The sequence below is a fragment of the Antrostomus carolinensis genome, unplaced genomic scaffold (assembly GCF_000700745.2).
Source record: "Antrostomus carolinensis isolate BGI_N321 unplaced genomic scaffold, ASM70074v2 scaffold27971, whole genome shotgun sequence".
NCBI classification, from domain to species: domain Eukaryota; kingdom Metazoa; phylum Chordata; class Aves; order Caprimulgiformes; family Caprimulgidae; genus Antrostomus; species Antrostomus carolinensis.
In genome coordinates this window covers 5,857-21,172 of record NW_010296793.1, presented here as the reverse complement: position 1 = coordinate 21,172, position 15,316 = coordinate 5,857, and the positions used below count along the sequence as shown (strand labels likewise).

The 15,316-nt window shown below is 43.4% G+C and overlaps 1 protein-coding gene across 1 annotated transcript; it reads left to right on the top strand.

Annotated features, from left to right (window-relative positions):
* The first annotated feature begins 4,805 nt into the window (after positions 1 to 4,805).
* On the top strand, positions 4,806 to 14,030 carry ARID5B (AT-rich interaction domain 5B). The gene is made up of 3 exons (XM_010178408.2): positions 4,806 to 4,942; positions 6,933 to 7,131; positions 11,652 to 14,030. Exons 1-3 carry the CDS (start codon positions 4,806 to 4,808, stop codon positions 13,800 to 13,802), a joined length of 2,487 nt encoding a protein of 828 aa, XP_010176710.2. The 3' UTR covers positions 13,803 to 14,030.
* Positions 14,031 to 15,316: the final 1,286 nt, after the last annotated feature.

Here is a 15,316-nt window from a genome sequence, read left to right as displayed (position 1 = left end):
CTCAGGGCTTTATCATTAAGATTAAATAACTGTACTCTCAAGCATACCACTGAACAAACATCTTTTCAATTATGTGAGTAACAGATGCTTTAACAAAGAAACTATTGAAAATTCAGAAAGCTTCCCCCCTCCCCAAAATTTAAAAAGTATCAGATGACAGAGGAATGTAATTGTTTACCGTTAAAACAGATCCTTCGCTGTCCATTCAAAACATCTGAGAACACAGTTTTTTCAGAATTTCTTCAGGACTGGGTTTACAGCCTTGGAGACTTACTGGCCAGCACTGGAGTCAGCAGGAGTCCTTGGGTGCAAGAGGGCTGGGAAGTCGGGCACTGCCTTCCAGTGCCTGGAAACAGATGATCTCTCTCCTCGTAGGGAGCTGTTTCCCAGTCATATCCTTCTTTCCACCCAAGGGTTTGTCCCAGCAGAGTTGGGGGGTGCTGTGTCTTACCCAGTGCTCCCAGGTGGGTTGTCACCCAAGCAGAGGGAACTTCCCAGGCGTCCCCGCCATACACGTGTGCGTCGATGCTTTCTGGGCCCTGAGGCTGTGCAGTGTGCCCCGGGCTCTTGGGGTCCTGGCACTCCTCACAGCTGAGCTGGGTGCTCGTGGTTGGTCAACATCAGGCAGAGTTTCTTGCATGGTAACCTTATTTACTGACATCCAGGAGTAGGGACAGACTACACAAGGGGAGAAGCCCCTTTTCCTTGCTGGGAGCCGAGTTTGCAGGAGTGGCACCAGGGTTGGAGAGTAAGATCTTTTCCCTCACGTTCCCTAGGTTTGCTGGGAATCTCCACCTTGTACTTTACCAAAGAACTTTGCTAAAGTAGTGGGGGTTGCCCCTACTTTGTTCAGCGTTGTGCAGTGAAGATGTGGCTCAGAGCTCCCAGAGAGGACCGGCAGGATTTTGGATTCCCTCCGGGAGACCCCACAGGCAGTGCAAAGTGGCATCTGTAAGCTGATGAGCATAGGGACCAAGCATTGCAGGGACTATACGGACCTACCAAGCAAAATGCACGTCTGCCTTTAGATGCGGAAAAGGTGACTTTGGCGAAAACAGAGGCTTGCAGTGATTTTGGTAGAGTGACCTGGGGAAGCTGCTCTATCCCTGTCACCTTTCCTTTGAATTTTTCCTGTGCAGTAAATGTGCAGTTAAGGTAAAAGACCAGTTGTTCATGTCCCCCTGATAAGCCGTAGGATCAAGAGTGTCTGAGCTTCCCTCTCCTGACTGTGCAGCTAAATCAACAGCTGTGTTTGTAATGTCACTAATTTCCAGTTTACTTAAAACAAAGTATCTTTGAATTCTCTTACAGCAGAGCAGTTCCCACCTTTCAGCAGTGAGCCATTCTCATTACCCACCAGCACTCCCAGCGGGCTGTGTAGAAAGTTGTTGATGAGAGGATGAAAGAGCCATTTCTTTAAGGAAGGAAAGTTATTTGGGAAGAAAACTGAACTCAAACATATTTTGTCTTTGCTTTTGTACTTCAGACAAATGCAAATAGTCCTATTGCTATTGTGTTCTGCACAAAAGCACGCGAGGCTTGCTTTCATAACCCCTGGATTGTACAATGCAATCCGGGGAAATCAGGCTTGAGGAGCACACTGCTTGATTTCCTCCATGTACTTTATATTCCCATTTTGGAAAACACGCTGAAACCTTAGAGTCTGGGTTATTCCTCTCCCCTCTTCTCTGCTGGGAATTTGTTGCTGGTGCCTAGGAGAGCTGCCTCTGCTCCTGGCCATCCCCACCAGCTGATTGCTGTTGAAGGTGGCTTGTTTCCCATGCTTACACTGACAGTGTTGCTCCAAGATTTATCCCTTTTGAAGAGCATCGGGGTAAAATATACAAGACTTCTCTTGAGACCAGAGCTTGGGCGTTCCTGCTGGTCCCTTAAAACAATTGAATGTTTTACCACTGAATTTCTAGGAAACAAGAATCAGGTTTCTCTTGCTGAGGTTATCCATAGGGGCCCCTTTGCATGGCAGGGGCTGTTGATGGAGCCACCCAGAGCTGCCCCGGCTCCATGGTTGCTTGTCCTGGCCCTGCACTCAGACCGTCTGGCTGCAGGGGGTGCAGGTGGCTCTGCCCAGTTACTGTGAGGACCTGTTGAACCAGATGGTTGCCATATTGAACAAGGCAGACTGGCTGTCTCGTCCCCCAGCTCCGGCAGTGCCTTCAGAGGAAGGAGCAAGAGGCAGTGTGGCATAATGTGCCCAGGAAGGAAGTGTTTTCCAAACTCCTAACTGTAAAGAGATTTATTGCCTGTCCCTTTTCAGTGTTTTTGAAACTCTAAGAGCTTAATGTTCTCATGATTTACATTAGCATCTAATCCTTGCATAATCTCAGTAATCCCTTGGCCCCAAGATATCCATTGGCATTGAGTTCCACGAGTTAACCAGTCTCTGTATTCATTTGGTGGAGCAGATTTAAATCTTTTTTCATTCCCGTTGCAATCAACCTCCTTAACCTTCTGGCCAGGCATGGGAATGGGGCAGCACTCCCAAAGAATAGGCTTCGCTATTTTAAGTCCTTCCAAAATTATTCTTGTGGCTGAGAGTTTCCATTTCACGCGGTTTTGTGTTGGGCTTGGAGCCCTTGAGAAAGCAAAGACTATGTCAATGGGAGATGTGCTGGAATATTTTATTCTGCCAGACAGAAAACACATACAAACACTGAAACAAGCGTGATAAAAAATATTGTAGGGGTTGTGCTGAACTGCCTCCTTCACCCTGTGTGCCCTGGGCACATATGGTTCCTCCCCGGCCTGAGAGCCTCATTGTATCCATACACAGTGGGGAGAATTAAAGAGGAAACTGGCAGCCTTAAAATTTAATTTCCTTCCTCTTTCTGGGCTGGTCAGATCCTTTGCATTATTGTAACTACTTTTTTTATCATGTCTATAAATAAATGTACTCTCATGTGTCCCGTGAAGCAAAGTCGGGCCAAAAAAGTCATTCATTCTGCATAATCAATACGTGAAAATGTAGTGTTTACTGGCTCAGATGAGATCTTGTATTGTTAGTTCTGTAGCTGGGAAAAAAAATGGTGACTAATAAAGATTAAGGGCTTTTTTTCTTTTTATGAAATGCTAACGATGAAGACATGTTTGATATACTGTGAAATACATTTCTCTAATGTGAAGTTTCTGCTTTTTGTTGGGAAAGAGATTCAGTCCCTGGAGGATTTTAGAATTTGTAAATATAAAATTATCTGCTTCAGTGTTTTTTAAAAATGGTTGGCAGAAAGCCAGATTACTTACATTACTGTAATAGATTTGCTGACCTCTGACATCTGCTGCAGAGAAGTACATTGAATTTTTCATAATATCAGATGATGCAGATCTAAAAACTCAGTACACTCTGCACCATTATTTAATTCAGGACTTAGTAAAGCAAAATCTTTTTTTGAGTAGCAGTTTATACGTGATTAAACTTAATATTGCCGATTGTAATAAATCAGGATTAGTATAGTACTGATTTGTTAATCTAACTTGTATTGATTTTACGTTGTCTTTATTTAAAAAAAAAAAAAAAAAAGAAAAGAAAAGGGACTGGCTTTTCACAGTGACTGAATTTAATAAGAAACCCTGTGATAGCAAAGACTCCCCTACTGTTTCTGCTCTTGGCTGGAAAATGTTATTCTTGTATTATTCCAGGAAAGAAAAAAAAAAAACCTCATGCTGCTAAAAATCTGCTGCCTGTGGAAAGATTTTTTTTTTAATACACTAGTCTTACATATTCTATTTATGTTAATTGACTTATAAATAATACATTTTATTAATCTTAATATTGGAATCTTGATCATGATAAAGACCCTTTTATTTGGTCTTGCAGGCTTTACAAGTAAATATTCTTTAGACCATAAAATATTGCCCCCCTTTTCCTTTTTTATGAATACTTCCCCCCACTGCGAAATACAGCCACAATTCAAAGCATCTGAAAACGTGGTTGTTGTTTCCGAAGTGTGATACATTCGAGGCATCCAAGCTCTGGTTTTTTGGATGTTGTCTTTACCTCTCCTTGCGCAAAGATTGATTAAATCTTACCTGCACTGCAAATATTTGACAAAAAAAGAAATATCTTGTGTTGGTTTCAGACATGTCACATTCTGCTAAACTATTTGGCTAACAGCAGATCCCATTCTTCCTGTGTTGGGCAATATTGACCTTAAATTGGCTAAGCCGGTTGCTTTCATGGCATGTGAGCCGGCTGCTTACATGTTCCGAGAGCTGTATTAGCTTTATTACTCCTGCACTATAAAAACTTCTAATAATCAAATGATAAGATCATATCCTGTGGGTAATTGTGTTGTACCATGACAGGATAACTGAAAAAACATTCAGTGAAAATTGCAACCGACGGAAATCTCTACGTGAAACGGCAATTGTTGGCGTTGTTCGGCTCGGTGCTGCTCCCCGGGGTCTCACAGCCCGTGTTCCTGCCCGCCTCCTCTCCTGCTGCCCCCCTGCAGCCCCAGAAGCCACCTCAGTGGGGCAGGGAACAGCAGCTTGCCGGCCTTCCTTTCAAATGAGGAGGGAAAAATCCTAGAACAAACCATCCTTGTGTTTTGATTCAGTTTTACCTTAGTCATGCCGCCTCCCCAATACACGAAACATTTAATTCCAGATTTCCTGCCGCTGGCTCCGGGCCTTTGACCGGCTATGTGAAATGTATTTTTACTGCTGTCGGCCTGCCAACTGCTGAGCTCAGTGAAAAATAACTAAAATGAAAACCTTGTACTCCCACATGAACCCTTAAGATCAGAAAAGGAAATTTAAGCCACGGTTACTAATTAGCACCAAAGCTAATGAGTTCTGGTGAGGTGCAGCAGGAGGAGGAGGAGTTTGCGTCCTGCGTTACCCTACAAGGTTCGGTGGAGAGCACGCAAGCGGTGATTAATCGCGTCAGCCCCGGCCTTGCTGCCATCTCGGCTGTAGCCACAGGGTTAATCGCGTGGCCTCTTTCACCGACAGCCACACTCGTGGGCCAGGAGCGTCTGTGTCTCCCGTGGGGCACAGGACAGTGTCTGAAACCTTTACGGATGGAATATGTAGATTTTTAATGGGCGATGTGTTCCCATGGAAACAAAACAAAGTCAAACACTCTCCTCGCAGTGCTAACAATTATTGTAATAAAATGTGTTTTTATTAAAAGCGATTTTAAATATTTAACACATGGCAGAGCGGCCTCAATGTTACCCTGTGTGAAACCCAACCTTGCCTCTAGTGAAGTCCAAAGCGTTTCGTGCAGCGTGGAGAGGAATTTGGTGTTTTCACCAATATTTGTGCTTTGCGAATGAAATGTAGCAGCCTCAAGTATGAACAAGATTATTTTTTTCTTATTCTGCTTAGTTATGCTTTTTATTATATAAACATTAACTGTAATATTACAGTGGGAAGCAGGTATTTGGCAGCTACGTATTATTTTGCTAAGTTTGCATAGAGGGAGCAGTTTCCAGTTTTAGCAGCTGTAACATGTTTAAACTCAGTTTGTAATGGGATCTGAAGATGAATATTCCCTGTGGGCTCTGCTTAGCTTCATTACTGGAGCCCTGCCAAATTCAGGGCTAGAAAGTATTATTCACGCCTCTTTGCACATACCATGTCAGAGCATGCTCAGTTAATGAATTTTGTTTCTAATATAGCATAAATTAGGTTTATATTTTAACATAATTTATGTTGTATTTTATTAAAATGTAAAATATTATGATCACGAGCAATCTAATTTCTGCTCTCTTAAGCCCAAACTGTGTTTGAACATCTAAGTATGTAAATCAAAATTGCATGCTTAGAAACTGATTCTGGGATAACAAACGAATATCTGAACCAAAGAGGTTTCTGCCTTGGAGTCTTAGATTAAAGATAATTAAGGATTCCTGGTATTTGAACAGATTTATGTTGTTTATAAGCAAAGTACATTTTCTTCATAGAGTCAACTCGTCTTTTTTTTTTTAAACAAATTGTTTGCTGTATTAAAGTTCATATTTTTAAAGTCTGAGTCTTGTATTAATCCCACAGTGAGTCATTAATCATACCAAATGCATTATAAAAACTTTAATCACTGAAGTTGAAACTGAGATTGCAGTGCAATCCATCCCTTTTAATTATATCAGTTATTTTTCCTTTCAGATCAAGAATTGCAAAGGGAAAACAGATAGATTAAAACTCAGTGTGTTTGATGCTTTCAGGGGAAAAATTTTTGTTTCTGTTTCTTCCTTGCTTTTTTAAAGTGATTTTGTGTGCTTTGTGGAGCACAGTTCTGTGGTGTAAAGTTCCTTCACTTTTAACTCTTTTCCTCTCTCCTTCTTTCTTAAGAAAGACTCACTGGTGAAGGCAGGGAGCGTGGTCACTCTCCCTGTGTGGGTGTGTTGCAAGGCTGGCAGCGGGCTGGTGCTGACTGCAGCGTGCTGGGTGCTGTGCCCACCACTGTCGGTTTCCTGCAGCCCTACTTGCCCGTCTCCTGCCGAGTTCCTGGCACTAGCCCTTGCACACAGGGGAACCACCAGCCTGGAAACTGTGTAGCTGTTATCAAGTTGGCTGTGGCTTTGTAGGTGTTTTACTGGGGTTTGGTGCATGCTTTTAAAGGTAGAGAGGGAAAATAAAAATAAAAGGTTGCTTTTTTTTTTTTTAAAGCAGTCTAAAACATCGTGGCTCGTATCCTCATCTGGTACAAATTGGTGTAGCTGCAAAAACCACTGCAGCGTTACTGACAACCGATCCAAATCAACTCCAACTCCACTGAATTTACGCCACATGATAATCTTGCCAAATAAATTGATTTCTCATACTTGGGATTTGTAGATGTAGAGTTTACAGTGTTGCCTGTATGCCATGGAAGGAAATGGATTTATTAAGTAAACTGCTCATAGTAGATACATTTTGTTCTTTGCTAGAATGGTAAAACCTGATCAATTATTTGTTCCTTAATCCTCTAGATTAATCCTGCCATATGAAAGATTTATTAAAGGAGAGGAAGATAAGCCACTGCCTCCAGTGAAACCTCGAAAACAGGATAACAGTTCCCAGGAGGGTGAAGCGAAAACAAAAGTGTCTGGAACAAAACGCATCAAAAATGAAAACCAAAAGAGCAAGAAGGAAAAAGATAATGCAGAGAAACCCCAGGATGCATCTGAGGTTGGTTACTTTCCTGCTTTTCAACTTTTCAATTAAAAATGTACAGCTTTAATCATGTGAAATCCAATGACAAAATACATAATTTAAACTGGAGAATTTCAACCCGTTGGCCTTTGAGTTTGCTCAGCAATAGAAATTCAGTAGTTGTGGTACTGTCTGTGTTGGGATTTTGCTGGGCTACAAACAGCAAACGGTTAGCTGCATATTCCGTAGCACTGATGGCAGAAGACCAAGCGCTGGATGTAACAAGTACCATTTCTGCTCATTGTATTATACAGTGGTCACCACTAAAAGATCAGCAGCTGCCAACAGGAAACCACATGACTACCACAGTTATTTCCTAATCTAAGTATAGGGTGCGGGAACTTCTAATACTGTTGATAATACTGTGGTAACTGTTGGACACAGCTGATTTTTGTAATGGTAACCTCTGGATCAGCCCTTCTGTGCTCACAGATGTGTGCACGTCTGTCAAAAAACATAACACTCCCCAGTGTTATACTGAATTTCTCTTTGAACTAAAAGGTCAGATTTTGAAGGAGCCGCCTTCTAATGGAGACCGACTTCCCTCTCTCATGCGACAGATGGTTTTTAGCTGAGATAGGTTCCTATTCTGTCACCTGCTTCACATGGGCAGGCCCCAGTTTCCACATAGAGCCATGTTACCTGCAGACATAGGACAGTCCTCATGGAAGAGATTTCATGTTCACAGCTTGGGGTAAGATAGATCAGTAGTCATATTTGCCTACAAATAAGGGTACATTTCATGTGTCGCTAAATGATAGAAAATCAATGGGGTTTTTGCTCCTCTGTTACTTAAGCACTTTCTTTTGTACATCCTGCCTACTCTCTCCTGGCCACTGCTTGCGCCCTGTGTGAATGAGGTGGTGAAGCTCCTCACACACAACCCTTACACAAGACTTCGCCTTTCCTGTTTTGGTCTGCCAGATCACAGCAGCCTTCAAGGCATTGAAGTGAAAGTAAGTATTAAAGAATATCGAAACACATGACGTACCAGGCAGACTGTGGCTGCTCCTTTGACTTCATTGCCATCTGGCAGGTACATAAGTCCTGTTTCTGAACCAGTTTGGAAATTGGTATTGAGTCAGCTACCAACAATCCTCCTCCTCCTTATTGTTTAAAAAAAACAATACGGGACCAGTAAACACAGGAGACTTTGTGTACCCAATTCTGAGAACAGAAAATTTTCATTTTCATGTCCCACTACCTCTCTAAGTTGTGCTTACAAGGACAGTTTCATCTCCTATCCAAACCAGAACTTGTGTTTTAAATTGCCTTGATGAACAGAACATTTAATCATAGAATCATAGAATCATAGAATGGTTTGGGTTGGAAGGGACCTTAAAGATCATCTAGTTCCACCCCCCCTGCCATGAGCAGGGACACCTTACACTAGATCAGGTTACTCAAAGCCTCATCCACCCTGGTCTTAAACACTTCCAGGGAGGGGGCATCTACAACCTCTTTGGGCAACCTGTTCCAGTGTCTCACCACCCTCACACTAAAGAACTTCTTCCTAATATCTAATCTAAACCTACCCTCTTTCAGTTTAAAGCCATTCCCCCTAGTTCTGTCATTAACTGCCCTAACGAAAAGTCCCTCCCCAGCTTTCTTATAGGATCACAGCAGCCTTCAAGGCATTGAAGTGAAAGTAAGTATTAAAGAATATCGAAACACATGACGTACCAGGCAGACTGTGGCTGCTCCTTTGACTTCATTGCCATCTGGCAGGTACATAAGTCCTGTTTCTGAACCAGTTTGGAAACTGGTATTGAGTCAGCTACCAACAATCCTCCTCCTCCTCATTGTTTAAAAAAAACAATACGGGACCAGTAAACACAGGAGACTTTGTGTACCCAATTCTGAGAACAGAAAATTTTCATTTTCATGTCCCACTACCTCTTTAAGTTGTGCTTACAAGGACAGTTTCATCTCCTATCCAAACCAGAACTTGTGTTTTAAATTGCCTTGATGAACAGAACATTTAATATCTAATGTAAGAGCACTCCACAGAGAGGAGAGGTTTTTTTGTTTTCTCTCATACTGTAATTTTATAGCAGGGAACCCTGTTGGGGGAAAACCCCTCCTCTTCTGGTGAAAAATACATATTGAGGAGAGTGGATACAAACCTGAAAGGTTGCAACACTAATTGCCCAAAGCAAGGAGATGCAAAGTGAAGGCTTGTGTTTCCTTCCCCTGTCATTCCTTTGTTCCTGGTTATTTATTGAGGGGTCTTGGATCAGTAAGATAAGTTGCACACTATCCATACCACCACTGCTAAGCACAACATAACAAGTCAGCAACAGAGCATCAGCCTTAACTTTGAATTTCCTTGCTTTTATTGTTCCCTATCTCAAACTTCCTGCTGCTTAAACTGCAGTTATTTTTGTGTGGTTTGCAGGAAGAGTTCTTAAGCTGCACTTATCGGAAATGTAGGGAGCCCAGACAAGACAATAAAAATGTACAATTACGGCAGCTGCCCATTGTAAAATGGTACCTTTTGTAGTAGAATTAATGTCTCCTCCCTGACTGGGCTGGAAGACCCATCCTGCCCCTGTTTAATCAGGGTGGGCGATTAAGGACCTCAGCCTTCATGCAGGTCACCATTCGGGTAGGGGGTGACATGAAGCCCAAGCAGCAACAGGGCCTGCAGTGGTGGACGCTTCCACCCTGGGTGGGTACAGAGCTCCAGAGCTCATCTGTGCTCTGCCATAGGAGGGCTCTGTGCCCAGGACGTGACTCTTACAAGGCCAGCAGAAAGGAGCTGTGCAGTGAGATCCAAGTCTGCTGAAGCCAGGCAGACGGTTGCATGTCCCTCACACCTCATCCAGGCACAGCAGTGGCAGTGTGTTCCTCACAGGGAGCCTCCACAGCCACACATGTAGGTGTGTAGACATGGCCCCAGCTTAAAACATCTCTGCATGTGGCCTAGAAGCTGGCCGTAGCTGTGAGCTGTGAAAGCATAATCAAGTTACAAATGTGCAGTCCTCTCAATTGCATGTTCAGCTCATACACCATAAGAAGTATGCAGGGAGAGAATATAACTTTAATTTATTAGGGTTGCATTTGCTTTTGTGCTCTTCACTGTTTTTTCCTGCCATCACAATGACATTGTCAGTGTAACAAGATACCAGACAAAATGCTATTAGCCTTAGACTGCACATTTCCTCACAATAGCTGAAACTTCAATCAAAATGTTGCTTAACAGAAACAAAGAGCAGAATGTACAGTTATTAAATGTGATTTCTCTCTTTTTTTCTCCTCCTTGCTTTGCTCATCAATTTGGTATTTTCCTGTAATTTTATAAGCTCAAGAGACTAGCGATGGTACTTTATAAAGGACCTAATGATGGTGTTTGGCTGCAAAAGGCAGCTATGAGTTTAAAAAGAAGTTAGGATGACTCACAGACACTGTAACTAATAAGCTGACCAAACAGACAGGAATATTTAAAAGCAGCTGTGAAGAAATAAATCTCTGAGCGGGTTAGATTCGTTAGGACCTTCTCCGATCCCCCACTCCTATGACAGACCATAAAGCAGCATTTAGATAATAACTTTCTCGATGCGTCTTATCTTTACATCGAAGAAAGAAAGAAAACAATAATAATAAAGGACTCGCACAATGCTGCTGTTCTATGACTGTCTTCTACCACGACATGTCAGAGGAGAGTGACAGCAGTTTTGAAAAGGGCTGTCAGTCAGCTGGATCGCAGATGGGACGCTCTGGTGACCTCTGCGGGTCACAGTTCAGCCAGCTACATAATGGGATGAATAGTGTGAATTGTGCACACAAGCTTTATTAATGGGGGAGCAGAAAGAGCTTCGGTCCCATTGACGATAACGTATAAAAGCCATGTTTGTAATAGCAGGCACACACACTTACTGAATGTTGACAACTTCATTTTAATCCGTTAATAAAAAAATGTGTGTCCTAGTTAAGCTGTGGCAGTGATTTGCTGCCTACAATAGGGATTCCTAGTATGCCATTTCTATCATTTTCACACTTTAATGCAGAACTGGGTGTGAATGATCTCCTCTGTGATCACTGAATTTTAACATAGCTATGCTGGAGAGACTTTATGTAAAAAAAAACATGGGAATCGTGTTGTTTTCATAGGTGAAGTTGTCTAGCAGGAGAAGTTTCTGTAGCCTTATCATTTACGTTATGAAATCTGCCTTCCTGTGTTTGCCTAATTAATTTCAAAAGAGTATAACTTCAGCATTTAGCTATATGGTCAAGCCACCAGTGCCTCTCGTCAGGGTACAAACATCTGCTATTTTGAAATGCCTTATTTGACCTGGGCAGGGATGGTGTATTTCTTAATGCTTCCAGGAGGTATGTTTCTCTGTTTGAGTCCCAATACCTGGCATTACAGCCTTCATGTTCAAGCAAGGTGATTGACAAGAACTTCTCTAGAAGTGTGTACTGTGTGTAATCTCATGAACATTCTGCTGAAACGCACTGCATTCTTATTATTGTCTGTTGAATCATTTTATTAGGTTTCATCAGAACAAGAGAAGGATCAAGAGGCAGCAGGCCAGAAAAATTTCCCTGAACATCCTACAGTGGGAGAGGTGAAACAACCCGTGCAAGGCCCTCCATCTCTTTTACCAGAGACAGCTCGGCCACTGCCTCTGGAAAAGACAGACCTGACAGAAAACAACATGAACAGTGAGAAAGCCAAGGATGAAGTTCAGCACTCATCCTCTCTCACAAGTATACCCATGCCCCTAGAAGAAGACACCATGCTGGATGCCACCATCACAAAACAATTACACCCCCCAGCAGATGCCCTGGAAGACACAAAGCCTGAACAAAGACTTCACAAAGCTTTTACTGACAGCTTAGAAAGCGAACCTCCAGAAATGCCCTTCACTGCTTTCCCAGTCCAGCTGCCCACTCAGAGCGACGTGGAAGATGACAAATTGCCAGAGATGGCCGATTACATTGCAAACTGCACGGTGAAAGTGGACCAGCTGGGAAACGAAGATATCCACAACGCACTAAAGCAGACACCCAAAGTACTCGTGGTCCAGAACTTCGACATGTTCAAGGAAAAGGAGCTGCCTGGGTCCATGAGCGATGACTCCACTTTTGGTTACACGCCGCTGCTCTACTCAAAGGGTAATCCAGGCATCATGTCACCCCTGGCAAAGAAGAAGCTGCTGTCACAGGTCAGTGGGGCAGCCCTGTCATGTAGCTATCCTTATGGTTCTCCTCCACCTTTGATCAGCAAAAAGAAACTAAACAGTAGAGATGAACTGTCCTCAAGCGTATCACAAGGTCCCCACGCCCCTAATTCTGATCCTGTAGCCATTAATAGGCCCTCAGTTATACAACATGTACAGAGTTTTAAAACCAAGGAAGAAAGGAAATCGATTAATGATGTTTTTAAACATGACATGCTAACTAAACCAGATCCTCAGCGCTGTGAATTTTCAAAACATCACCTCAGTTCTCTTGCCGAGTCATATGTACCGAAGATGGATATCCAGGACTGCAAAGATAAAATGAGTGAGAAAAGGGCACTGCAACACTCCCATGTGCCCGCTTTCTTGGCAGATTTTTATTCATCACCTCATCTGCACAGCCTTTATAGGCACACAGAACACCACCTTAATAATGAACAGACATCAAAGTACCTCCCCCGGGACATGTTCAGAGAGTCTGAAAATATTTCTACTTTTACTCAACACAAACACCAAGAAAAGCTAAATTTAAATTATCGCCCATCTTTGCATCAGCAAGAAAAAAAGGCAGCAGTGGAGGCCTCTTCAGATGATCAGCCAACAGATTTGAGTCTTCCAAAGAGCATACACAAACAGACTGTAAAGGCTCTGGGCTCTGGCCTCCCTCATTCATCCATGGCCCGGCAAGAAGGCAAAGGTGTCTCCACGTTCCAGGCTGCAAGCAGCCAGGCAGCGAGCCTAGACTGTAATCCTAAAGCTTGCCGCGTGTCCCCCATGTCCATTGCAGCCCCGAAAAAACACAGCGAGTTGCTCCACAGGTCTGGGAAGCAGCAGGCCCAGAGGCTGGAGAATCTGAGGAAGATGGAAGGGATGGTGCATCCTATCATTAGCCGCAGAACAAGCCCTCAAAATGTGGGGGCTGCCCGACCTTTGAAACGGAGCCTAGAGGATTTGGACAAAGTCATTTCTGAAAAAAAAATACGAGCTGTCTCTCCTCTGCACTTACCAAAGGACACCCCCGTGAAAGACAAGGTTCTCGACCCAGAGGGGGAGGGCAGCAAGCCGGTGCATGGCCTCCATTCTGGCAGCATGCTGGAAAGCAACAAATTCCATCTTTCGGCCCCCATCTTCCCAGGCTTGTATCCGGGAAGCCTGTGCACAGGGCTGAACAATCGCCTCCCGCCCGGGTATTCTCATCCCCTGCAGTACTTGAAAAATCAGACCGTGCTCTCCCCACTAATGCAGCCTTTGGCTCTTCACTCCTTCATGGTGCAGAGACAATTCCTCACGTCCCCTGCAAACTCTCAGCAACTGTACAGACACTTAGCTGCAGCAACACCTGTAGGAAGTTCCTATGGTGACCTTTTGCATAACAGCATTTATCCTTTAGCTGCTATAAACCCTCAAGCTGCATTCCCACCTTCCCAGCTGTCCTCTGTACATCCCAGCACAAAACTGTAAATACCCTCACTCACAAAAAAAGGTCTGAGGAGAAAAGTTAAATTAACGACATTCCTCCCCCCATGACAGTGTCTCACAGATTTAATGATCTGTATTTTTGTCAACCAGGATGCAGCCGTACCCTGCCCAGCGGAGCGCTTTGGAGTTTGTTGGAGACAGGACTGCTTCTTCAATTCTGGCTCCTATATCAGCCCCCTCACCCCTTATCCCTGCCCCTGCAAAAAAAAACCAACCAAACAAACAAAAAAACCCCCACCCCACAAAAAAAAAAAAAAAAAGGAAAAGAAAAAAAATAAAAAATCATTAGATTTTGCATATGTGTTTTCTGAAAGGACTTGTACATGGTAAGAGCAAACGTTCAAAGGGAGCTGTGGAAATGCAGGCCCAGTCCTGAGCTCACCGAAATCCTCTGTGAAGGCTGCATCTGCCTTCCACTGAGCCAAGGACCAGAGGCTCTGCGTTGCTGCAAACGAGTCAAGGACTTGAGGTGAACCTGGAAAGGAGAAGCGGGCCGAGAATCCGTACAATCAGTGGATTTGCTTTTTTGGGTAACTTTTCCTGACTTCTAAAGTTTCAATCAATGCAATGTATAGTAAAACGGCAATAGATTTTTTTTCATTTTAACACTATTAGAACAGAAGAGTAAACACTGTTTAATTGGACTGTACATATCCACTTCGTAACTACCAGTGTCACATTTGGTCACAATAATTTATATAGTTTTGTTCGTCCAGTATATTCTGTGCTCTTTATGTTTGGTTTTTTGTTTTGGGTTTCTTTTTTTTAAATTAAACAGTATCATTTTATCTGCAACTTTTTTTAAAGGCTGTGGCTGTCCTAATTTTTTTTTTTATATATGTGTTTGTAATTTTTCCAATTTCTTTATACTCTTGAGCAGCGTTTTTGTTTTGTTTTTGTGGTAACGTTTACTGTTTACAAACTGAAGCAACTGGTTCAGATAAAATCTTAATGGTTATAAACATACTGTAGGTGATGTTATGGTGCAAAGATGCAGCCAAGGTTCCTTTCCCCACGGGTCCTCCCCGTGAGGTGCTGAGCACCTCTCACCCTCCTCCCGTTGTTGCGATGGCTTCTACACCACTTCTCCCTTCCCACCAAGCTTTGCTTTCCCGTATCGTGGTCCGTGAATTTGTTGAGCGTTGTACTTACCTTACCTAGGCTGTGAAACCCTCCTGCCTACCAGAGAAACAGTCTAGAAAACAAAACCTCCCTGGCACAAGCTGCTGGATGACAGAGAGGTCCAGAAAACGGATTTGTGGCTTGCGAGAATGTGGACAATTTCAGGAATTAGGACAGGGGCCAATGTTGATTTGGATCAGAGGCTTACTGGGCCTGTGCCACGCAAGCGGCCAGGCTCGGCAGGACGGGCAGGGGGGGGTGTGCAGTGGTTGGGATGGCCCTTCCACACCTCTGTGGGGATCTCAGCCTCTCCCTGTGCATCCTGTCACAGGGGGAAAGACTGGGTGTGGAGGGGCTGGGTTTTCCTAATGATA

What these genes read in the sequence shown, in the direction of transcription:
- ARID5B (XM_010178408.2), top strand. Translation starts at nt 4,806, where the DNA reads ATGAGTTCTGGTGAGGTGCAGCAGGAGGAGGAGGAGTTTGCGTCCTGC. An exon ending in ATCTCGGCTGTAGCCACAGG is followed by an intron (nt 4,943 to 6,932) that starts GTTAATCGCGTG and finishes TTAATCCTCTAG; the next exon opens with ATTAATCCTGCCATATGAAA. An exon ending in AACCCCAGGATGCATCTGAG is followed by an intron (nt 7,132 to 11,651) that starts GTTGGTTACTTT and finishes TCATTTTATTAG; the next exon opens with GTTTCATCAGAACAAGAGAA.